Raw genomic sequence first — 25,472 nt, forward strand, 5'->3', positions numbered from 1 at the left:
GGAGAAGGAAGAGGATGGAGTGACGACGGTGTCACAGCTACCCAGTAGGTCAGGTTCACAGTATCTCTTAGCGTAAACACACGGCGGGAGTAAAAGAGGCGAAGTGCTAAACGCACACCACAGGAGTGTACTGTCGGTCGCTGCTGTCTTCTTGTTGCTGCCCCCCCCCCCCATCCCTCCACCGCTCTGGGAGGAAGAAGGGCGAGGATATTATGGCTGCAGCTTCTCCAGAAATCCGAGGGCTCGGGTCAGATGAGGTAAACCACCTGCGGTCCGAGTCGTTAATGAGACGGTGCACGTCGTTAGCCACCTGAAGCTAACTCGCTAATTAGACGGAGACACGGCGCTGAGTTAATGTTTGCCGCCCGACTCATTTAGCTGCTCAACTTGTGATAACAGTAGTTACGTCCTAGTTTTACTGTGCTGCTTATTAATACAAAATCGATGTAATTGATCACCTGTAGCTACTTCAAAGCTAATGCTATCTGTGACTTTTGGTTGAGCAATTTCTCAGCAAGCACGTCCTCATAACATGACCAGGGTCCTGAGCAGTGAACGCCTGAACACACCCACACCAACTACAGACCGAGTAAACTCTCACTTCTATTTCCGATAAGTCATGTTAGCGGGGGCTATCGCACCGGGCTACAACCTTATGCTGTGTTTTCCGTCAGGCCAGTGCGCCGTGAAATAAACAAACCTCGTAATAAATTATAATTGCAGCTGGGCTGTTGATGGGAAATGTGCGAACTCTTTTCAGGATCTTACATCATCCCCGAGAGTGCACAGGGGTGTGTGTACAACATTCATGTGACAGGAACTCAGACTCACATCTGTGTGATTCATGGGTTTACTATTGAAATCATGAAACACTAACCTGTTATTATTTCCCATAGACTAGGGCAGTAAGCATTATTCAATTAAGTGTTCAGTAGATCAACAAAACATTAATAAACAACAAAATCTTAAATACCTGTCGTTTCTAGCTTCTTAGGTGATTCTATGAAGATGAATGCTTTTCTGTGTTACACGAGTTTTAGTTTTGTTTCTAATTAAGATTTTAGTTCAATCTTTGAATGTCCTAGTGGCTTGTGGTGTGTGAATTCAGATGTTTATAAACTTTTTTTTTTTGTTATTTCAGGATGAATTCAGAATCCTCAAAGTGCAAGTCATTGCTGGACTTAGGCTGGCCAAAAAAGATATCCTTGGAGCCAGGTAAGCTGTTAAGCTGTGTTAACTTAGCGGAACTGTATATTGCTTTGTCTGATAAACAGCCGTACACCCAAAGACATTCAGTTTATTGTCATACAAGACAAATCACCACAATTTAGAAACTAATACCATCAAACATATGGCATAATTTCTTGAAAAGTTATTTCAGTGATTTCTGGATATCAATATAGTTTAGTGTTGTTTGTTCGTAGTTCCTCAGCAGAAAATATTTCACCTCTACGTTAGACTATCAGCCACTTTTTAATAGCTGATTAACCGTTTAGTCCATAAAACTATGAAAATGAATTAAAACGGTCTACTGCAGTTTCCCAGGTCATTGATAACAAAGCAGCAAAGCCTCACATTTCATAGACCGGAGGCAGATTGTTCTCCAATGATTTAGTGTTAAGTTAATAATCAGAATGTCCTGCCAGTTTCATAGAAATTATGTAGATTGTGTCATGCTCAACTTAGTGCCCACGTCCTGTCAGTTTTTTTGAAATTATCTTAAGCAAAGCCTGAGTCAGAACTTAGTGAAGTTCCATCCTCTGTGTGTGTGTTTGTGGAGGGGTGGGCAATCTATGTTCCTTCAGGGCCACTGTCTTGCTTGTTTTCCAACTGTTCCTACCCTACCCCCTGCTAGTTACCTGGATCAGAAACTGGAAAGGCAGGGACAGTTGAAAAACAAGCAGGGCGGTGGCCCTCAAGGATCATCGGTTGCCCACCCTTGGTGCAGAATAACAGAAGGTAATGATTTTTTATAAGTAATGCAGTACATGTACATTACAGTATATAGTAGTCAGCAGTACAACTATATATATATAACTAATATATATATATATATATATATATATAACTATAACCTTCATAGTTTAATTTATACAGATGAAATTCATCATCAACCTCAACAGGAATATGGACTTAAAACATTGAGTTAACAAGTTTTCTCTGGTGTTTTTTGTCCGACTTTTGCAATACTGGCACTTCCTCCAAGAGTAGGGACATAAGTGCTGAAATGGTTAGGTAATGGTTTTTTGGGCAATTCTATAGTTAAAAAAAACAACAACAAAAAAAGTTCTATAGTGTACTAAATTTATATTTTCTAATTCCCCATTGAAAATATTTGCTGATCATGTCCCACTTTGTCTTTCTTTATTCTTTTTTTAACATAAAAATGAAATCTAATTAAGAGTTTAGAAAATGTTGATTTTAAGGGAATGTTATGTCTCTGTCTTTGTCTATTGTAGGTTCAGTCATTCATGTTGCATTAGTATAACTCTAATGTAGCACCTAATATGTTACTAATGACAAAACATTGCTGCAGGCCCTAAGTGGTGTTAAGAATGGGTAATGGATAATGTGGAGTGATTAATGGATGAGGTTTTAATTCATGTCATGGTGCCCAAAACCATTATAAAATAACAATTACCAGTCAGCTTTGTGTTGAGCATAAGATAGCTGAAACCATTATGCTAATGTTTCTCAGGTCTAAATGCATCAAGTGCTGGATCTGATCACATGATGACGTAACATGTTTTACTTCCATTAGAAATGAAGTAGACTCATGACAGAAGACTTACATAAACCACAAACACACAGAACAGGAGTTAGGTCACCAGTGTTCAAGTCTTTCTAAATGGATGTCTCCACCACATCCAAATCGAAGTGTCTTTTTCTTGCAGTGATCCATATACAAGGCTGTCTCTCTATGACCCCGTCAACGGAGAAATCACAAGTCTTCAAACTAAAACAATAAAAAAGGTAAATGCATATCTGTATTTTCAGCTACACTTAGAGAATTCTGGATATTTTACCTTGTTTTAAATTTTAATTTCTCATACTGCATTTAGACCCTGGACCCGCAGTGGAATGAAGAATTCTTTTTTAGAGTAAGTGTGTCTTAAAATACATGACATTAAACATTTAAACAATTCTGCCTCTCTTATATAATTTGAATATTCACACATGCTTGTCTTCTATGAACCAGCAGAACGTTTGTGGAGGAAGGAAATATATTTGCTAAAAGTCAGGCTATTTGCTCTGTTAACCATAGTTCATTGTTGAACTGAGTACTTCTATGTTTTGACTTTGTACACTTTATACTGTGTTTCAGGTTAATCCCAGAAAGCACCGCCTGCTGTTGGAGGTATTTGATGAAAACCGCCTGGTAAGTTATTTACTTTGATTCAATCTTAATCCCTTAATTGCTGTAGTTCTGATTTTTTTTCTCTGCAAAATGTTTGTTCAGTGGAGTGTGATAAATGGAGGGGGTTGAAGTGAAAATATTATCAGTTGTTCTTCCAGTTATTTTTTATTAACTAAACTGACAGAAATGGCTGTGCAGCAAGTCCTCACATCTGTGAAACTAGATCAAGGGCATTTTGCACTTTTTGTTTGAAAAATGACTCATGATTATGACTTATTCAAATAGTCTGTCAACGAATTCATTAATCAGATGATTGTTGCAGCTGTAGGTCTGTTAAAGATAGGGTTCACATCTATTTCTTGATGTGAACAACTTTTAAATTTTCATTTTCCACCAAGGCTTATTTTTAGTATATATCACTTTTGTACTCTTAGTAGTAAGTTCACAGAAAAAAAGCAGCCATCCATGTTCAAGTCCATACATGTTCAAAAACAGTGAACAACATGGTAAATGTGAGCGTAGCTGTTATAATTATAGGCTCAAAGCATTTGTTGTTAATGATATTGTCCCTAAAAGCCCTGGATGAGCTTTTCATGGACAGGGCTGCTGGATCTTTAAACCTGTTTTAAAGATGTTTGATGATGAGAAAGGGATTGAAGTTGATTTTAAGATCTTCTTTGTTAGAGAGACATGACATGGCAGGCTTCAAATTGCAAACAGTTTGGAGACTTAATATACCATACTGCTCAGAGCTATAAGTATAGGTACACACATGTTGTTTACACATGTAGATGGAGATTTAACCAGTTGCTTATCTCACTGCGTGATCGATACGATGTGCTGCAGATGATGTAGATATTATATGTAGTGAAATCTAGCTAAACAGTTTCAGTTGTGACCTACATGCATAGGGTTCCTGTGTGTAGCAACAGCTTTGCATAACTGAGGTTTGGGTTGTTGTGTGCTTTTAGACTAGGCATCTCTAACCCTGGTCCTTGAGTGCTACTGTCCTGCAGGTTTTCCAAGTTTCTGATTAGCTGAACACACCTGATCCAGGTAATGAGAAGTGGGTAGACCGGGATGTCTGGAAAACAAGCAGGACAGTAGCGCTCAAGAACAGTAGCGCTTGGAGGCCTCTGCTTTAGACTGAATTAGGAGATAGGAGGCTGCAGTGATGGCAGAGTAAAGTGTTCTTTTATTGATTATAGTCAGTGCAGTGAAATGTGAAAGGTTTTGGGAGACAGGTGACCCGCTGTCCCAGTTCCATGGTGGTCGGTCTGATGTACAACAGGCCCTGGGACCTGAGCAGCCAAACCAGAGACAGCGCTGCTGCTGTCCGAGACTATGTTTATGTAAAATAAACACAGTCAAATAGTTCGCCAGCATGAATGGCCCCAAACTAGAGTTTGACCTCTACAAATACTATCTCATCTCCCACAAAGATGTCTGGATATAAATTATTTATGATAATAATTAAATGTAGTGAACAAGTGACACACTTTTATCACTTAATTAACATAACATGAGAAAAAAACAGCAATGTGCTCATTTGGAAAAAATGTCGACAGCTATGTATGTAGAATTTACTGTAAGCTCATTCAGTACTCTAATGCAGCCTAGCCTCAACATAGTTTTCCTCATGGATTTGCTACTGCATATTTCACATGTACTATGTGTAGGCGAGGATTTTCAATGGAAAGTACAGTAGCTTGTATTTCTCTGTATTTTGTTTTCTTTTATGCTCCAATTTTCTTTAAAGTTATTTTGTACTCTTGTAATGTTGTAGTGATTTAAGTATGTTTGCTGTAATGAGGTCACCCTCTCAGGTTATTTGATCTATTTTGTAATAGATGGTCCCTGATTCAATACAAAAACAGTGGAATTCACAGAAATTTCCATCCGGTTCAGTTGATATTCAGTTTAAACATAACTTTTATTTGACAAACTATACAGAAATTAAAGTACACTGCATGTTTTCGACTAGACAATTAAAAAGTGTTAGTGATCTACAAATGGTGATTTACAGCAAACTTTTGTACTGTGTCCATGTGCTGCTTCACCTTATCATATAGTGGGATGCATTTTTTCCATATAAATGCTTCAGACTTGTTATTGTATACCTTAGCTCCAGAGTCGAAATCAAATTAACACTAGACAGATGCTTGTCCTGGTGAATCAAACAGCTCCTAGCTTGGTTTATTGCCAGGTGAACTTATCAGCTATTGTGCCTTCAAAGTAACTGCTAAGACTAGAACTGTTACTTGCCTTACACTGATTGCTCCTGTCTAATTTTACTCCGACTGGCTTTTTTTTTATTCCTTTGATGTAGGTCCATGCTGAGTGAGTGAGAGCAGTGAGTGGTCTTGTGCTCACAGGACACAGTAGACCATTCCTTTTTTTTTTTTTTTTCTTTTTAAAGGAAATTGGTTTGACTCCGACTCTGGGATGTTGAATTGATATTCCAGTAGGTGCTGGCTTTAACATCTGTAGCTTGTGAATGTCTTTACTTGTCCTGTCCACACCATTGCTAAAGACTGCTTCATCAACCTGTCCAACTGGTAAAGTCTGCCCAGGGAGCAGCATTAAATTCTCAAAAGAAGAGTCTCATCACACAGCTATGTGTCAGACCATTTGTAACTTTTTGTAAAAATCCAATCATTTATGCACAGCCAGTCACAGCTTCTGCACAGAATTAACAGTGCTCCAAAAACAAAATCACATGATTTTTTTTTTTTTTTTTTTCCCCCACTTCCTGTCAGCTTTAACATTTCAGATTGTCATTGTCTTTTAGTGCTTCGTTTCTTTGTCTTTATTATTTTGTATTCTTGTTAATTTATAGTCAGTCCCCATGTAGCTCACAAAAAATAAAAACATACAGTTTACACATAAATGGCACTTAAATAGAGATACATAAATATAACTTCTTCACTTTGTTGTTATTTCTTTTTGGTGTAGCTGCATATTCCTGGAACGAGTCAAGAATTATTTGACAGTCACATGTTGTCATGCTCAGGTAGATTTCCTAGTATTTGGAGGGTGTGGCAGCACTATGAGTGTATTTCTGTCAATGTGGGAGTCACTGCTGCTCTGACACAGAAAGACTGGGGGGGGGAATACACAAGGTTGTTAATTTCTGATCAGCAGCATGATCTTTCACCTAGTTCCATCAAGAGCATCCTTTGGTCAGCGTTTTATTATAAGAACATGTCTTGAAAACTAATGGCAATACTGCATTTACACTTTCTCTTGTTCCACAGTCAGAAAACATCAACACAGAGCAGGTTCATTTTGTAAATGCATGTTTTTTTTCTCTCTGGGTCAGCCCTCTGTCCAGACTGTTTCATTGTGTACAGTAAACAGGTTTTTTGCTAAATAATAACCTAACAGCCAACAAGTGTTTGTAGATACAAAAACTGCACAAGACGGACAAGTGCGCACATACAAGCAGAACAGACAGTACATTAGACAGTGTACACAACAAAGGCCCAATTAAGGGCACTCAGCACCAGTCACTACAAGGTAGTACAAAATATTTATAATATGTGATGAAATGTAAGATTACACTGTTTGGCAGCCATAATGTGGATCCATAATTTTACAGATGAACAATGTGCAATATTGTTGCGTGTAGCAGCCAAAAAATGGGCAAGATGCTGATTATCCTGTTGACCCAGTCAATTATACTCAGTGGCCACTGGTTGGTTGATTTTGTTAGTTGCGTGCGTGTGTGTACGTGCGTGTGCTGTCCTCTCAATGCGCTGTAGAGTGTAATTTCCAAACCAGATGGTGATACAGCTGCTCAGGATGCTCTCTATGGTCCCTCTGTAGATAGTGGGGGAGGATGGGTGGTAGAAGACAGCTGTTATTCCCATTATGATGTTTTTGTCAAATGATGTCACAATTCTGAAATAAGGATTTCACCAGCAAAGCAACTTTAAACTCACTTCTGATTATCATGTATTGTTTATGGGTAGTGAATATATCAGTATTTCACACTTGTTCAGGTGACTGATGGCAAAAATAATGAATATGTAAATGAGTCCTGCCATATTACCATTTAAATACAAGACTGAATCAGTGGCTCATGAGTTGTAGTATATGTGTTTATTAACTGCATTTGTTATTCATTCATAACATTCATGTCATTCATTCATTATTCACATTTGTCATTAAGAAAAAAGCACTGCAAATTTTGTTTTTGATTTGATACCAAGTTTAAAAGGGCCAGGATCACCAATATAAATACTGATGTACTGTCATGTAAGTGAGAGAAATAAGTAGAGATTTTTAGGGTTGTTTTGCCACTCAGAGGTGGTGCGCAGGGTTGCAGAGCATCTACAAGTTATCTTAACACATAAATTTAGCAATTCGTTGGCCTCATTACAGGTGTGCATACCGATTAATAGAGCCATCTTGTCTTTCATGCCTAATGTCTACTTTAACCACATCCCACTGACACAGTTTGTAATAACACAGTTTATTAAATATAGCTTGTATTTCTTTTGGGCACACAGTTTATTCTAGTGCTGACATCATGTCTACATTACAGACAGCTTTGCTTTATAATTGGCTTATTACACCAAACTGTATGGCCTTACATAACTGTGCAGTGTGCGTCATCAGTCTTAACTTATGGACCATGCACCACCATCATTTAAACCTGCTTTAGACCAGATGAGTGATTAATATCTAGTCACGAGGTTTCCTGGGTATTTGTCATGCTGGTTTAAAAAAAATAGTCCAGGAGTTCCAGTGCAGCAGTGTTGTCCCTCTGGTGAATCATGTCTTTATCCTGGCTGTGTCTATTACTGTTAAAGCGTTATACTGGAAGTGATTTGATAGCGGAGTAATGCTCTGAAATAGGCCAGCCTGGCTCACAAAGGCTTCCATCAATAAACAGCGCTGTTGACAGCCATGGACAGGAAATCAGACCGGCGCTGACTGTTACACGAGGTGTCATGTAGCAGGTGTACTATCTGTTTGTTCACATTCTTATCTTCCTGTGGTTTTTCAGTGAGATAATGTTACAGATTCATGCTTAACGATGTTTTTTTTTTTTTTTTTAAGGCAAAAACAAAAAAACAGACATTTTATGGCTTTACTTGTACTTGCACGTAATATGGTTGATGACTTGTGATTTACAACCACCTTCTTACATGTTTTCACATGTTGTGGTTGTTTTAATGAGTGCTATTCAATTTTGCACCCCAGTCCTCAGTTTTATGCAGAATTAGATTGAAAGTCATTCCCTTTGATTTAGTGTAATTCAATAGCAGTGGGTAAAAATATTTGTGGGAGCACAGAGCTGCAGAAACATTAGAAGCAGAGCTGCAGTAGGAAGTAGAGTCTTGAGTAAGTGGTCCGAGGCAGATGTAAGAGTGCACCTTAGCTCCTAAGATGCAGTCTAGAGAACTTTAGTTTTTCCCCCAAAGGGGGTAAACCGGAGTAATCGAGCTGGAATAGACGCCAGGTGTTTTTGATATTAATCTGGCTGGAATTCAGGAGGCACAGTTAACTAGCAGCTTATCTAAGTTTATAAAACAATCAGCAGCGGAAACTACCCATTAAACTTTAGTGTAATTTTTTGTGTAGGGTCTAAACTCCTTAGAAGTAAAGCTCTGGGCTTGTTCTGGTTTCAAAGGTCGTATGTTTGGTTCATGTCTCTAAACAGAGCCACTGACCTCTGCTGTTTAAAAGCTGGGATCAGCCTGGAGCGGAATGTAGGTTGTCACCAGACCTATTTTGGCAACGTACACCCGCTAATGATTGTGATCTCAGTGCAGTACTCGGAGCAGTTGCTTTGCTTTCCTTTTTTCCTACCAGCAAGTTTGATCATGCAGCTCTCACCAGTGCTGCAGGGATTAGAGAGTTAAGCGAATGGCACGTCGGCTCCGCTTGCATTTTGCGTCAAGGAGAAGCAACACGGACCCTCTGTCAGAAAGCCTCAGCAGCCATGGTGAGGAGAGTGAGGTCGGTGTGTCAGCTCATAGCCCCGCAGAGAGTCTGGCGCACAGTTCTGTCCACTTGAAGGTGACTCCTCTGTCACCAGACTATGCTAATTTACAGCAGTTCTCTTCAGTATTCATTCCCAGGGTTAACACTGGAGGATGTAATAAGAAGAGCATTCTGCAGATCTCGCTGCAGCCCTGTGGAAAGCTCAGTGGTGAGTTGGATGGGAGTATAGAGGATGGAGACCCCGGAGCTAGTGAAGGAGCAGGTACTGGCTCTGACGGAGGCTCATGCAGCAGCAGTATGGCAAGCGATGCTGGGTACTGTAGTAGCAACAGCATCTTTGAACCAGAGGCTCCAGAAAAGCCCTCGACCACCCAGGAGAGGAGTCTACACTTTTGCAAGTCCAAGGTTCCTCTAAGACGATGCTCCTCCTTGGTTATATTTCCAAAGAGCCCTTGCAGCACCCCACCTGCTTCCCCAATCAACCCAGTGGCTCTACCTGCTCTTCCATCTGTCCGTGGCTTTCAGCAATCACCTCTTCAGACCCAAGTCTCACAAGATGATGAAGAATTTCCTTGGAAAGGGTCCACCACCACGGCAGTAAGTGGCCGTCGCCTCCCAAAAGGAAGCTGTTTAGCTGAATTTAGGGACACCAAACACATGGTGCAGTTCAATATTCCTTTACAGGATGTACCAAAAAACAAAATGGAGGACAGTAGTAAAGTAATGGAACTATCAGCATCTTTAGACAGATCGAATCGTCACTCTAGCAGTGTGCTGCTACACTTTGCCCACCAGAGACCTGTGGTATCTGGGAAGGGAGCTACAACCATGGCTACCGTTAATGTGGGATATCCTGAGGCTCCTAACCCAGCCACACACCCTGAGGTTGAACAAGAACCTCGCAGAAAACTGTATCGTAGTACCTCTGCTTGTTTGTTCTCCTCAATTAAACCATCAGAGAAAAACCTTAAACTCTGTTCCTACGGAAAAGGCCAGGAAAGGCCTGGGGAAAAGCACTGTTTTCGTGCCATACAAAGGAGCTTTTCCCTGGAGGTGCCCTACCCTAACACTGGAATTTCATGTCACGTTTCAAACCCAAGCCTCAGTAGCCCTTGCTCTCCCCATGTGCACATTCATTTGTCTCCATTTTTCCCAGCTAAGTTGTCAGGCTCTGTTACTGGTGTAAACAAAAATCACAAAGAGAATAATACACCAAGGAGTCCAGGTCAAAACACTGAGGTGAGTGTTTCTGTCTTTTCTGCAGTTTCTCCTGGTGCACTTTGACCATCAGGAACAACCTGAAAAGTCACTATGAATTAAGAGGCAGACAGCTCTCAAATAAGCATCTTTTCAAATTGCAACATACGTAGAGGTCCCATGAATGACGACTGTGGAGTTGCCTTTAATGCAGCTTAACTGGTTGAAGTAGATTCCATACTGCTTTGGTTTGGTTGCTAAAATGTTGTCATGCTAGCTTGTGCTGTCATGTAATATTACAAAGGCAGATTGTATTAAAATTATCTACCAAAACAAATTAATTGACATTTATGGTAGGCTTTCTCTTACCGTTGATACATGAAAATGTATCGTTCAAGAGTTTATTTTTCATGTATATGTACAGTCCTAGATATTTATCATTATCTAATAATATGCTGTGATAATACTGCTCTCATTCATTGCTATTGCCATTCACATCTTTAAAACTGTCTACTGCCACTAGATTCACCACAAGCTAGAGTGACATTCAGTAACTTAGAAGATCGCTGCAGCTAAGTCATGCAATTTACTAGCCCAATGTGGACAAACATTCAGAGGTATTTGGTTACATTACAGTAAATCCATTTGCATGTTGGGTTCCATGAAAAGTCTGAATGAAAAGGAAAAGTTGCCCATCATTCATTTTGGGAGTCTGTTCATTTTTTGTGTGAACTGTCAGCTCAACTTTGGATTGGTTCTCCATTTTTATTATTCTGTTGGCGCTATGAGTAATCGACTAAAGTATTTACCCGGGCTAATTTTAGTGGTGGGAAAAGCAGAGCCCCTTGCTGATATAAATAAATGCCTCTGAAATATTCCCCCTGACTCCAGATAGTCTGGTGGTCTGTTGCACAGCCCAGTCCCGTGGATTCAAATTTAACAGCATGATACTAGAGCAGTGCATAGTCATGCCAGATATCTGTGGACATGGGATGTGTCTGTGTGTGGTGGGGTCATGTAGGCATGGTAGAAGGCTGAGCCTTTCCTAGTAAAAGGGTGGTGTGTTCCCTTCCCTTTGGGTCCCCCTCACCATGCAGTGTTTGTGAAGTATCAGGTGTCAGCCTCGTCCCTGCATTTAGCAGGTTGTCAAATCTCTTCCCGTAATTAGCCAGCCTATTTACTTTTTAAAGATCTACATTTCCTTTTGTAAATCTAGATGATATTTTCATACTGGGCAGGTAGCACAGATGTTACCTAATAGCAAAAAGGTTCTGGGTTTAAACCTGTTGGCAACCTGAATCAGTTCTCTCTGTGCAGAGTTTGCATTTCTTCTCTGGCTCCTCTGGTTTCCTCCAACACGCTGAAGACCTGCACGTTTTTGTATAAATGGTTATGTCTCTTTGTGTCAACTCAGTGATTGACGAGCAACCTGTCTGGTGTGTACCCCATGTCATTTGAATATGACAACACTCATGTATTAGTGGATATTGATAATGGATGGATACATGTCCCTAAAATATAACTGGTCACTAATTAAAGCATGTATGTTACCTTTACACACACTTCAGCTCCTCCGGGCATTTTTCCACAGTCACTGTATGTGATACAATGCATCTTTGTATATATGTCCACCGACATTAGAGCAAAGGCAGCACTTTTTAAAGGTGACACTTATCAAAAACTACATCTTCAGATAACTCAGAAATGCATGTAAGTGTACTAAAGACCAAGGACATACGTGTTAGCACTTATTGCACAAATCTGTTTAATTAAGTATTGATTTTATTGTCTAAATATCTTGCCTTCCTTTTATAGTAGCAGGATCAAAAGGATCATCTCATGCCCACAAACAGGCCAACAAAGATGAATATGTTTAAAGGATAAGTTTAAAATATTTACAATGTGGTAATTATGAGATGAAATTAGTAAAATCTAATAAAGATTGTAGATAAACTACCCTCCTGGGTTTTCTAAAAAATTTTGTTTAGAGTACTCCAAAACAAAGAAAAAACTTTTAAACTATGCAGTTGAATGTTTAAATTGGTATGCAGCGAGGTTAGGGTCATACAATGCAAATTTCAGATCTGCCTTTCTTATCTGCAGTGTTCTCATAAGCCCATTTACCTCAGGTCATGAGTTAATGAACAACCAGATGTGATAATGTTACACAGCAAAGGTAAAAACGTGAATCCTATGTCTCGCTTGTTTTGAACAACCCCCCAGTCAGACATAATGAATGTGTATTTTTGATGTAGCCACATTCTCTTGATATGGATGTAGTATAATTAATTCTAAATAAAATTCTGGTGGCCAGACATTTTAGGGCAGTGGCAGTGGGACACAAACACTGACACACATGTACACGTCTTTTGCTTCCAAACTTTGATTGTATTGGAAAGTAGCTACTCCTAAATAGGAGCTTAAAAAACAAAGTCCTCTAAAACAGCAGTCTAAGAACTGTTATAGTTTTCTGTTCCTGTGGTTTCTGCACAAAAAAGGGGAACAACCCTCAAAGGTTTTAAGAAAAATGAAAAAGTTCCTCCAGTCCGGAAGGGCCCTATGTTACGCTATCAGTACTGAAGCATGCCTTGCAACTCCGTGCAATAGCTCCATGCCCTATCTATGCACCCTAAGGACCCCATATTCATTGGGTCACACCCTCACTTTGGGAACCACTGTTTTAGGGGACGAGGTTGAACATCCCCTTGATGCCATATTGGACGGTCCAACTTTGTCCAGCTGTCACATTGTTTGGTGTTAAAATAAGAGTATTTTGTTTCAACATTCTCCTTGAGCATAAGAAATGAGTAGTGCAAGGCAGGACATCAAGCAAATAATATGGCTTTTGTTTGGCCTGGAAAACAAGACCACCTCCATTTTCACCGTTTGACCCAACTCTTTCATGGCACTCAGCATAGTCCTTACAGCTCTGATAGTGTCAGGACCCACCTATACCTGCACTTTATGGGTCTTTGCGCACAAGTAACCTGCTTCCACTTGTGTTTGTTGAAGAGTTTCTCAGATATAGCAGGTCCTGATCAGGAGCATCAGATACCATATTTTCAGAAGTTTAGGTTTCACTGGCTGCAGTTTGCCCATGAAAAGTAGTTTGCCGTTGCTGAGCTAAGATGATTACCACTGATCTTTTCCACTGATACTGAAATGTGTCTGTAGCTGTTTGCCATAACCTCCTACTGCGTGTGGTTAGCACTATTTAATGCCACGTGCTAAGCTGAGTTACAAGTACAGTCACATGAACCTTCAGTGATGCTCTGTAGGAACATTTATAGTGGTTTTCTTTTAACCTTGGGAATCTTTGATGTATCCAATGCATATACTTCTTTCTCTTTAAGTTTGGTCTCACATGTGACCTAAGTTTCATAGTAATTTCATAGTTTGCTACAGATATACAGGCACCTTATAGCAGGAACAGCCATCGGCATTAGCCTTTAACTGTTTGTGTTACTGTTTATGATATGCAGAGTTGAGTTTGTATTTGACAGAGGGATCAGTTGCCCAATTAGTTTGTAACTGTAGAGTTTGGCTTCTGAGCCCCTGTGCATATTGTTGAATGTTAGGGCAGTGTATCATAAGATAAAATATACCGCGGTTATAGTTGTTTTAGATGATCAAAAGCTGATCAGTGACAACTGCTGTGAATGTGATGCTAAAATAAGTTTATCCTCCTAAATATTTTCAGCATGTATGTAGTAACTTCATCAGCGACCGAAAGGACACATTTTCTGAACACTGATGCTTGTGCACCTCAAAATGTGCTTGATTGATTGATTGGAAGAGTGAAGTGAAAGTTAGAAAAATATTATTGTATATGAATACTCATACAGTTTTGAAATGTCACCCAGTGCATATTTCTAGTATAATGGGTGTTGGAGGGGTTGTATGTAAACAATGACAAAAGATAGACAAACATTACTTGCTTAGTATCTTGTAGCCTGTAGTACATTTGAACATTTGAGTGTTTTAGAAGACCTCAGTGTGAGGGGAACACCATGCAAAGTGTGCAGAATGCATTTCTAAGTGCACTGCAGCCATAAAATTGGTTGCTCTTATAGCTTCCAAGAAAAATAGCAAATATGCTTGATTTGACAGAGCAGAAATTTATACTTGATTAATTGTATTGATTCTTCAAACTAAAATGAGTTGGTTACTGTTCTCAGTTGTGAGGATTTGCTGCCTTTCTTTGCCATGGCTTGATAGTAAATGTATTATCTTTAGGTTAAGCACACCTTGGGACTTTGCAGAATAACATTTTGTCATTGTCAGTTTGCTCAGTAATTAAAATGTACAAAGTAGGGCTGCACCCATTCTAGCTGGTAGTCTTTATCCAGAGGCTTGAAGGGCTGCCACTGAGTAAGATTTAATTCCTAGATCAACAAATTTGGATGCTGTCTTTGTCACTATTTGTAGCCTTTAATTAAACCTGCAAGGCCAGGAAAAAGGAGGCCTCCATCTATATGTGTTGATGTAAACACTCAATACTCCTGTTACTGTTTGACCTGCTGTGGGTGTTAATTTGGTCACATAGCTGACTTCCATTGTGTTTGCCTTCTTACTTTGAGACTGTGACAAAGGTAGTGAATGTGTGCTGTGTTCAAAGATGGGTTACCTGAGAAATGCGGCTTTATTTTGATGTGTGTGTGTGTGTGTGTGTGTGTGTTCAGTTAATGTTCAAGGACTTTTATTGTCGTTTTGACCATGTACAGTAGAGTGTGAAGTAAAGCTAAACAATGTTCATACAGGGACCATGAGACTTCATAAAACAATACAAATTCTACTGCTGAAATGTCTCCACAAGGTATAAAATATAAGTGTGTGTGGGCAAGTGTGCAGGCTTGTGTGTATGTGGAGGAGCAGGTAAAAATTGTCCTGATTCTGACATGGGCCTCTCTCTCCATCGCTTTCAGACACGTGATGACTTTCTGGGCCAGGTCAACGTCCCCCTAAATCAGATACCAGTGAGTCCTTGTGACTTCTTTAAGTTCACATATATTGAATGTTTTTTTTTTTTTTGTTTTTTTTTTGTTTTTTTTTGGCCTCTGTCTTACCCATGTCTCCATGTGAATATAAGCAACACACCCTTATTCTAGTGTCTGTTCCACATCGTTCTCTTTAGTTTTGGAAACAGTTTGTCACGTTTATGTTCTGTACCTGCTTTTGTTTTATTATAAATACAACACCCACAAATTGGCTGTTGTAGTGCATTGTCACCATCATTTTATGTGATGTTATCTTTATACAGTAAACACTGTGTTATGATATAGATTTATTCATAAAGCTTTGAATGTGTTTGAAGAATTCAGTATATTTCATTTTCATTTTTTGTTTTTTATTTTTATTTTTTTCCTCAGACAGAAAATCCTAATAGAGAAACACCATACACATTCAAGGATTTTCTTCTTCACCCACGAAGGTTGGCATGATTTTATGGTTATTTAATCTTTTCTCTTTGTTTCACATTCCATTTTTACATGTTTATTTCAAGCAGAAGTGATAGGTCACTGTTTGTACTTTGAATTTAAACATTCTTGGTGGTATTTATTTCTTGCTTGTTTAAAATAAATCTTTGTCACGCAGCCACAAATCTAGGGTCAAAGGTCATCTCCGTCTTAAAATGACTTATCTACCAAAAAACTCTGGTTCAGAGGAGGAAAGAACAGATCACACTGAGGACATGGAAGTAAGTTCGGCTAATGCTTGTTCACCATATTTATATATCCCATGATATTTACAAATATCACAGATCCACTTCCAACTTTTTGGAGCGAAACAAACATACTTTATTTAGTTTGGCTTCCAGTCAATGTGAATGCCTTCTGATTAAACCAGGCACTGAGTTTTTACATTATTATTGCTGTAAATGTCCCCAATGAATTAAAGGTGACCTCAGTTGTAGCAGAGTTAACATGCAAGTGTTCTCCTAGTTCTGTTTTGTTTTTGTTTTTTTTCCATATATATTTTTGCATATAGATTTCTGTGCAGCCACTGACAGCGGATATTATTATCATAGCACATAGAATTTATTTTACGAAGTCTGAACAGAGCTATATAAAAAACATCCATTACATGCTTATAAATCTGCGACAAAAGTCAGGTTTCAATTGCTCTCACCATACCCAGCAGAAGAAACAATGGAAGGTCCTGACAGTAATATGAGTTACTTGGATTATATTTTAAACCTTGGCTAGTCGCTACCATTTATAATGTTCTGTTTATGTTGTGCAGCCTGGGTGGGAGCTTCTGGAGACTCAGGACATGTCAGGTCCTGAACAAAGTCAGCTTCTGCCTCCTCTGCCCCCTGGCTGGGAGGAGCGGCAGGACAACCTGGGAAGAATCTACTACGTTAATCATGAGAACAGAACTACGCAGTGGCAGCGACCCACAATGCAGTAAGACTGTTACATCACTTTAATTGTTGTGCTATACTGTGTGTGTATGTGTGACTTCTGCTACTTTTGGTGGACAAATTCTTGAACACACACCAGTTGACTGGGGACGCCTTTTTCAACTCAGGACGGAATCGACATCACAATTAGATTTCAGTAGAAGTGCATTCAGCATAATCTAAAATGACTTCAAAAGTAGCATATTTGAGCAAAGTGTGTATGAGAGTGTATGTGTTTTTGTCTTTAGCCCTAATAATCTTAGTCATTTATGAGGAGAGGTCATTGTTTTGTTTTTGCCTGTAAGGACCTGAAATATGAAATGATTTTCATTGTGTGGGTGTCGTTTGTAATCTGTTGATGGTGGTGCCTCCCTTCTAAACCATTCAGGAAGCTCACTTCCTGAATGGTTTCTTCTCAAAGGTGTTTCATTTTTTCAAGCATCCCTAAAGAATGTCTGTGTTGTGTGTGTCACCTAATCAGGGACAGTGATTTGGAGATGCAAAGAAGACAGAACAATAATGTGGAGGCGGAGCATGCGTTTATTACACGCAGACAAATCTCAGATCCTGATGAGACCACCATACGAGCGTCTCCTGAGGTATTTTTAATGTATTTAACCTATTTGCTGTTGTCTTTTGTTGTGCCCCTTCTGTCTTTTTCCTCTCTGTTTAGACATTAAATGATTAGTTTTGAAATGCTAATAGTTAATTTTTACATGCACATAAACAAAACCAAACATTTTTAAATCCCAGCATGCCTAGTAAAGTGTTTCCATATAACAACAAGTCCTTAAGTTTATGGATCTCATTAGCGTTTTTCTTCATGATGTAGTTTATCAGCCTGCAATGGCCTGCAGTGTATTGTTTTGGTTAATTTTTACTGCTCTTTGATGGTATTGCTTTTTGCTCCAGCTGGCAGCTGTTTTAGTGAAAAATCACTGCAAACTATCTGCTCAAAACCAAAGCGCAGACACTCACTTAGCAACCAGCTGCTGAACATAGTGCAGCATTTAATAGCTAGAGATGTTAGCTGGGGACAGAGAACAGCTGATATTTCCCCAGGAATTGGTAGAGAACAAAAAAAGGTAAAATGTGAGTGGGACCTGTACCATGTAATCGTAACTATGCAGATACCACAGTGGAGCCAGGTGTTCAGGTGTGGTCTTAGCATTGTGTGTCCTTTGAGGGCTTAGATATAAAGACTTCAGGAGATCCACTTTCATTAACACTGAACAACATGAGTCATAGGTTTCTTATAAAACAGTACTTACAGTACTGTTGCCTTACAATGTATATTTAAACTGAGCAATTTGGATCAGTCCCCTGATGTCTCTTTCTCATTTTCTAGAGCTGGGAGATTATTACAGAGGATGAATCCACCTTGTTCCATAGTAGTAACCCGCCCACATCACCTCCACCCCATTCGGCAGTGGAGTTCCACTCGTTCTGTGATGAGCTGCGAAACATTCATGTTTCGGGGGCCACAGCTGGCGAGCAGCACACCTCCCAGATGGTGAGCAATTTTATGTGCAGCACAGGTTTCTGGTTTCTGAAAGTTAGAGGAATTAAGACTCACTATTAGATTAATAAGAACCATGAGCCTTTGTTCAGAGAGGTGGAAAGCATATATGCATTTGTGGCCAAATGATCATTGTTGTCTTTGACATCCTTCCCATCTGCTGCAGGATCATGCTAATTTGAGCCATTCCAGTCTCAGAGGAAGTGCCCAGACTTCCACTGGAGAAGAGCATCCTGTTAATCCTGTGGTGAGTATTTCTTTCCCTGTTGAAGTCACTCTTTCCTGTGTTTCATCAAACTTGTCTTGCATCACAATGTTGCTGTTAATGCAAACAGACGTAACTGTTCAAGATTCCCAGGAATATACTTTAATCGTTTCAACTTCTGTCACTTTTTGTGTTTGGAATGCTAGGAGGTAGTTTTGGTGAGGTTAAATATTTCTTTCATGGACATTGTATAACTTACCAAACTTGAGGTTTTCAGTATTGAACACTGTGTACAATTTTTCTTTTAATAGCTGCTTCCAACCTCAGCTGGGCTGCCTCCAGGCTGGGAGGAGAAGTGGGACAGTAAAGGAAGACGCTACTTTGTGAACCACAACACCCAAACCACTACATGGACACGACCTGTCATTCAGGTGCATAGTGGGCTTCTTTATGCCATTTATGTATACTGCAGTTTACATTACCATTACATTTTACACTGTTAATTCCTTCTGATGAAATAAAAATAAACACTGTTGTGTTTTAGTGTGTCATGTATGCTTTTTTTTCTGTGACAGAAAACATCAGAGGCAGTAGCATTACCGAGTGCTGCAGGTTTACCTCGAAGCCGTACACCATCCCAATCAACAGTGACGCCCGAGGAGTCTCTTCAGCGCAGCCCAGGCCCTGAGGCCACAGCTGAATTTGGCTTCCTCCCGGCTGGTTGGGAGGTTCGAAGTGCTCCCAACGGCAGACCTTTTTTCATCGACCACAATACAAAGACAACTACCTGGGTGAGAAAGTGGCAGACAACTGAGCTTGTAGTTTATGTTTACCTCCAAGTGGTGTTTGACACTCATCTGGATGCTTTTTTTTTTTTTTTTTTTTTTATCTGCGTCATGGTTGCAACTTAAATATGTGAATAGCAGAGTCCTCATGAGTGTGTGAAGTGTATGTAAGTATTTCCTGTTTGACTGAAACACACCCTCTTTGCTTTCCATTGAGCAGGAAGATCCCAGGCTAAAGATTCCTGTGCACGTGAGGAGGAGAGCTTCACTCGACCCTACTGATCTTGGCGCTCTGCCGGTAAGTTGGTTGGGTACAATCAATCACCTACAAATCAAGTGAAAGGAGCAGAGAGTACTGCCTTTAGTATTTAATACTCTAAAGCCATCTTTTTTTTTTTTTTTTTTCTTTTCTAGCCTGGTTGGGAGGAGAGGGTCCACACTGACGGGAGGATTTTCTACATAGATCACAGTGCGTAGGAGATTTAATTCTAAAATATATCTTGGACTCATATGTAGTAATGAATGTGTGTGTTTAATAATCAGTGGTCTTTATTTCACAGACACCAGGACCACACAATGGGATGATCCCAGGTTACAGAAGTCAGCTATTACTGGACCAGTGAGTATTACGGAGTTTGACAAGCAGATTATTCCTTATATGAGTATATATACATATATCAGTGTATGATTTTAAAGACGGTTCTCCTTCTATAGCTCACGGGTTTCCTGTAAATATTTACCATCAGCCACAATGTAGGTCGTGAGGTTAATAATGATTTTCTTGTGGCTGAACACTGTTCTTTGTTTATTGTAGGCTGTGCCTTATTCCAGAGATTATAAACAGAAGTATGACTACTTCCGCAAGAAGCTGAAAAAACCTGTAAGTGTCTTCAAGGGACAACTGTTGTTTACAGAATATAAATAAAACTATTCTTTTATCTCTGATCTTAGTTTTTCAGCCTTCCTTTCATATATGCTGTGATTGTTTAAACTGGAGGTGGTTGTAATCTTTCTTCTTATTGATTTCAATACGTTTGAATGTAGGCTGACATCCCGAACCGCTTTGAGATGAAACTGAGGCGAAGTGCTGTGCTGGAGGACTCATACCGACGCATCCTGTCAGTTAAGAGGACAGACCTGTTGAAGGCACGACTGTGGGTGGAGTTTGAGGGAGAAAAGGGCCTGGACTACGGTGGCGTAGCCAGAGAGTGGTTCTTTCTCATGTCCAAGGAGATGTTTAACCCATACTATGGACTGTTTGAGTATTCTGCCACGTAAGGCTGTCTCAGTTTAAAACCTTACCTAATAATTTTATACATTTGGTGTCTGAGTGGTCCTGTCAGTGGCAATGTAAAAGCACATAAAAGAGCTCTATCTTGAAGAAAGATTGCTCATATGTTTTATACTCTGATTTGTCTTTCAGGGACAACTACACACTGCAGATTAACCCTAACTCAGGTTTATGTAATGAGGACCATCTGTCCTACTTCAAGTTCATTGGCCGCGTGGCAGGCATGGCTGTATATCATGGAAAGCTGCTCGATGGTGGGTGAAAATGTATTTATAAATATTAAGACATTTCACAGGACATTGATAGCAGTGTTGAATTCAGAAGGATTTTGTAGATCCTGACACCTTTGTGCTCTTCAAAGCTTTCTTCATTCGGCCTTTCTACAAGATGATGCTGCAGAAACCAATCACCCTTCAGGACATGGAGTCTGTTGTGAGTATCACTTTGTTCAATATAAAATAATAAAGGTGACTTCAATCCACTTCTGCAGATGATGTGGAACATTTTCCTTTTGTTAAATGTGCCGATGTATTATTTCAGGACAGTGAATATTTCAACTCCTTGATGTGGATTTTAGAGAACGATCCAGCAGACTTGGATTTGAGGTTCACCATTGATGAAGAGTTGTTTGGACAGGTTTACTCATCATTGTCTCTTCTCAACATCTGTCTCAAAAATTTCAATTTGTAATAAATGGTTTTCTGTGAATTTTATATGAAATATCTAATTCTTCCTGTTCAGACTCACCAGCATAAACTGAAACCGGGCGGTTCTGAGATTGTCGTTACTAATGAAAACAAGAGCGAATACATCCAGTAAGCAGAAGACCTCCTCTCCTAACAAAAATGCGCCTTTCATCATCTTGTTATATGGCAGTGATGCTAATCTGTGGTTTATGTTTGATAGTCTGGTGATACAGTGGAGGTTTGTCAACAGGATACAGAAGCAGATGTCTGCCTTCAAGGAGGTAATTTTTTTGATGCATTTTTTTGTAACGTTGCAGAAACATAGCACAACTGTCACAGAGGTGACAAAATTAATAAAAAATCTGGCACATTTGTGTTTTAGGGATTCTTTGAATTGATACCGCAAGATCTGATCAAGATCTTTGATGAAAATGAGCTTGAGGTGAGTTTTTAGATGATCTGATGTGCTGTCAAATTCATTCCAGTAAGAAGAATAGCGATCCATCTACCTGCCTTTTTTTTTTCCCCTCAACAGCTGCTCATGTGTGGTCTTGGAGATGTGGATGTGAATGACTGGAGACAGAACACCAAGTACAAGAATGGCTACTGCTCTAACCACGTCGTTATCCAGTGGTTTTGGAAAGTAAGACATCTTTCCATGCCTGGAGCCAAAGAGTTGGAGCTGTGGCATGAACCTGTTTTTTTTTTTTTTTTTTCTTGTTGTTTTTTTCACCTTGAAGAAGAGTGTTGTATTAGTCGTTTACTTGTATGTTTTCTGTTCTTGTTATAGACAGTGCTGCTGATGGATGCAGAAAAGCGAATCCGGCTCTTACAATTTGTAACAGGAACATCCAGGGTCCCAATGAATGGCTTTGCTGAACTCTATGGTGAGATACTCTACTGTGTTTTTGGAACACATTGTTTAGTTGTTCTGTCTTCTGTCCACTCAGCACAAATCATTATTTTCATCTTGCGACTTTCTTTCATGTCCAGATGAGAGACTGTGCACTGTGTATCCCATATTATCCCTCTATGCTGTATACACTTGTCTTCACTAGCCTTCCTTGTTTCTAGTAAATTGATTCCAGTTGAAGTCATGTTGTGTTTGTCTGTTATATTCCAGGGTCTAATGGACCACAGCTGTTCACCATCGAACAGTGGGGAACACGTGATAAACTCCCCCGAGCCCACACTTGGTGAGCACTTTATTGTAATTATTTTTCTCCTAATATCTAACTCTAGACCATTTTTCCTACTTGAAAGTCTGTACTGAGGTTTGAATAGGCCAAAGCAGATTGCTTACTTTGCTTTTAGCTCTCTTTGCTACTAATTTGTTAGTCATGGTTTTCAATGAGGTTTATATTGAGATCAGAGATTTCAGTTTAACTTTTGTCAGAGCTCTGAGGAAGATTGACAAATATTCTTTTCACTATAAATCATAAACTCACCATGCACTGTGCACACAATTCATAATCTGTTCTTGCAAGTTCTTGAAAAGTTATACTTTGGGGTGTCTGGCGCTTCACAAATACACTGCCGCTATAGTACATTATTATAGTTGCAGAATTGATACAACACTAAAAAATGTGCTGTTTTGTTGAGGATTTGTGACTTTACATGGAGGTTTGTGTGGCTGAGATAATGACAGTGATAAAACAATATGCGGCTGCGCACAGTGGTTCAGAGTCCTCTAGTGGCTGCATACAGTTACAGCTCTCACTGCCATTTGAGAACCGAACAGTGACCAGCTAATGTGACACAAAATATAATGTTATTGGATATTTTTATGACTCCTGCTTCGATGTGATTTTAACCTTGAGTCACTCTGTATTTACTTTCACCTCCTAAAGCTTCAACCGGCTGGACCTTCCTCCTTATGAGTCCTTTGAGGAGCTGAGGGAGAAGCTTCACATTGCCATTGAGAATGCACAAGGCTTCGACGGGGTGGATTAGTGCAGGTGCAGTGAATGAACTGAGCTGACGTTTACTCCTATCAGAGTAAAGCCAGGCAGCATGATGTAGTGGTGATGTTGTGAGAAGAGAGCTGTGTGTCAGACTCTGACGTCTTACCATGACAGCAAAGCGGAAGATAATGGAAAGTCAAACAACCTTCACTTCGGTCCTCTTATGGTCCAAAGCAGAAAGGACATTAAATGGGGAGTGAGGGAGGGATTAATCACTCTGAGTAATGTTTACAAATTATTATTATTTCATTCTCCATTGTAAGTTGTGATAGTGTAATCACTCTTATTTTTTTTTTTTTTTTTTGCTTAAATATTTAAAGAACTTGATTCTGTGAAATGCTGAAATTACAGAATTAATGTGAATGCGAAGCTGTATATGACAAAGACATATAACTTTAACATTCATTTGGGCTGAATTGCCTTCTCACATCAGGTACTTGTGAGCCTGAATGTAGTTATGTTGCTTCTGTTGGAAACGGGTTCATTTGCTACATGACTACATGTTAGGGGTGTAAAGTTGGACCATGGGTTAGAATAGTCAAGTGCACTATGTTGAGGTCACTAAGTTAAAGTAATGTATGGATAGTATTAGTGTTTGACTGATGGATGGTACAACTTGGTCATAACTTATAGCCCATGTTTCATGTCCAGTACTGTTCAGCTCAAACATTTAGTAGTCAGCAGTCTAAAATCTCCTTAAACATGACATTGGAAGAAAATGTCTTCCAGAGGTTCTGAAATCAAAAGAAGACAACAGTCTATTCTAAATGCATATGCAATTTTAAAGAGTAATGCATCATTATAAATTAGTAATTCAGCCCAAAGATATTTGCCATCCCTTTTTCTTGTCATTTTAAATTTACATTTATATATACATTTATATATACATTTTTCATTCCAATATATTTAAAACACTGATGCAAAATAGCCTATATATAGATAATGTACACCTCAAAAAGCAGTTGTAGCAGAAGGTGTGCAATATATATATATATATATATATATATATAAGTTTGAGCAGTTACGTAAATATCAATATATCAATCAGTGTATCGGACATCATTATAACCGTGATGTTCCAATTCCAGGACCAGTAAAAGGCTAAAATAATTATGTTGTATTTTGGATCTGTGCAGTTTACAGACTCAAAGAAGTGACTATATGCATTGTTAGGTTGTGCTAAAATACTACGCCTATTTGTAATATCACCTGATTTCTCAAATATTGCATAAATAGAATGTATATACAAATATACCGTTGGCTTCTACTAAACTAATTGTTAAAGCAGGTAAAGCTACTCAAAGTTGTAAAATTAGCCAAAAATACTTATTGGTGCACCTCTACATTATGTAGCCTTTTTTGTTTTTTAGTCATGATCAATAACTACTCACACTCAAGTTCAACACTGTTTAAATAAAGATATATACAGTTTATATCTCCTGGGCAGTAGCTTACAGAAACATTACCAGACAAGCTGAACTTATTAAATTTGCATGCAGTATGTGAAATATTATGTTTTGTTGCCTTTTGTCAATGAATGGCATAATTTTGTTTTCTTCTACTCATCATGGGTGTCTAATTGCAGCACAGTGCTCTATTTTTAAGAGTACAACTTTAAAAATTTAGTTGGTTGTCAAAATGTACAGATTGTTTTCAAAATTAGTAACCACTTGTAATACCTTTCTAAGAAAGTAACTGTACTTAAGCAGTAGTTTTAACCTTTTCTGAATGGTAAAACATGTGTTTACACTACCTGCCATGTTTACAGGTCATTTATGAGGAAAGATCTTTTGTCTCCAATAACACAATTTTATACTTATGCTTTTATAAAGTGAAGCACTTTGTTAATATTGATGAGTCTTACTTCTGAACTATCTGAATCTTTGCTAATCTGTCACCTGCAGAATGCTCCTCCACTCCTTAAAAACATCTATGCTTCACGTGCATGTGTTCAAATGTTTACATGTGAACATTGCTGAAGATGAGCACATTCTCTTATTTAAAATGAAATACTGAGGCCTTCATTTGTAATATATTGTAGAGTATGATTGTTTAGTAATGTTTTAATCTCAAAATGGAAATACTGTTATATATGTTTTGTCTACTGAA

At 39.0% G+C, this 25,472-nt stretch overlaps 1 protein-coding gene across 3 annotated transcripts; it reads left to right on the forward strand.

The window, feature by feature from the left end:
- nedd4a (NEDD4 E3 ubiquitin protein ligase a) lies at positions 1-25,472 on the forward strand. 3 transcript variants are annotated; one of them, XM_026319802.1, is made up of 29 exons: positions 1-257; positions 1,142-1,215; positions 2,895-2,973; positions 3,063-3,101; positions 3,326-3,379; positions 15,436-15,486; positions 15,880-15,941; positions 16,106-16,208; positions 16,754-16,917; positions 17,395-17,512; positions 18,262-18,426; positions 18,599-18,679; positions 18,949-19,068; positions 19,213-19,428; positions 19,643-19,720; positions 19,837-19,891; positions 19,983-20,041; positions 20,237-20,302; positions 20,467-20,696; positions 20,846-20,967; positions 21,075-21,145; positions 21,254-21,349; positions 21,455-21,528; positions 21,620-21,680; positions 21,782-21,841; positions 21,935-22,042; positions 22,190-22,286; positions 22,523-22,595; positions 23,250-25,472. In XM_026319802.1, the coding sequence occupies exons 1-29, from the start codon at positions 213-215 to the stop codon at positions 23,350-23,352; spliced, it is 2,724 nt and encodes a 907-aa protein (XP_026175587.1). In that variant the 5' UTR covers positions 1-212; the 3' UTR covers positions 23,353-25,472. The 3 variants fall into 3 exon arrangements, with proteins under 3 accessions (XP_026175587.1, XP_026175585.1, XP_026175586.1); XM_026319800.1 differs by lacking the exons at positions 1-257; positions 1,142-1,215; positions 2,895-2,973; positions 3,063-3,101; positions 3,326-3,379 and adding an exon at positions 8,988-10,552; XM_026319801.1 differs by lacking the exons at positions 1-257; positions 1,142-1,215; positions 2,895-2,973; positions 3,063-3,101; positions 3,326-3,379 and adding an exon at positions 8,994-9,910.

The sequence above is a fragment of the Mastacembelus armatus genome, chromosome 3, assembly GCF_900324485.2.
Source record: "Mastacembelus armatus chromosome 3, fMasArm1.2, whole genome shotgun sequence".
NCBI classification, from domain to species: domain Eukaryota; kingdom Metazoa; phylum Chordata; class Actinopteri; order Synbranchiformes; family Mastacembelidae; genus Mastacembelus; species Mastacembelus armatus.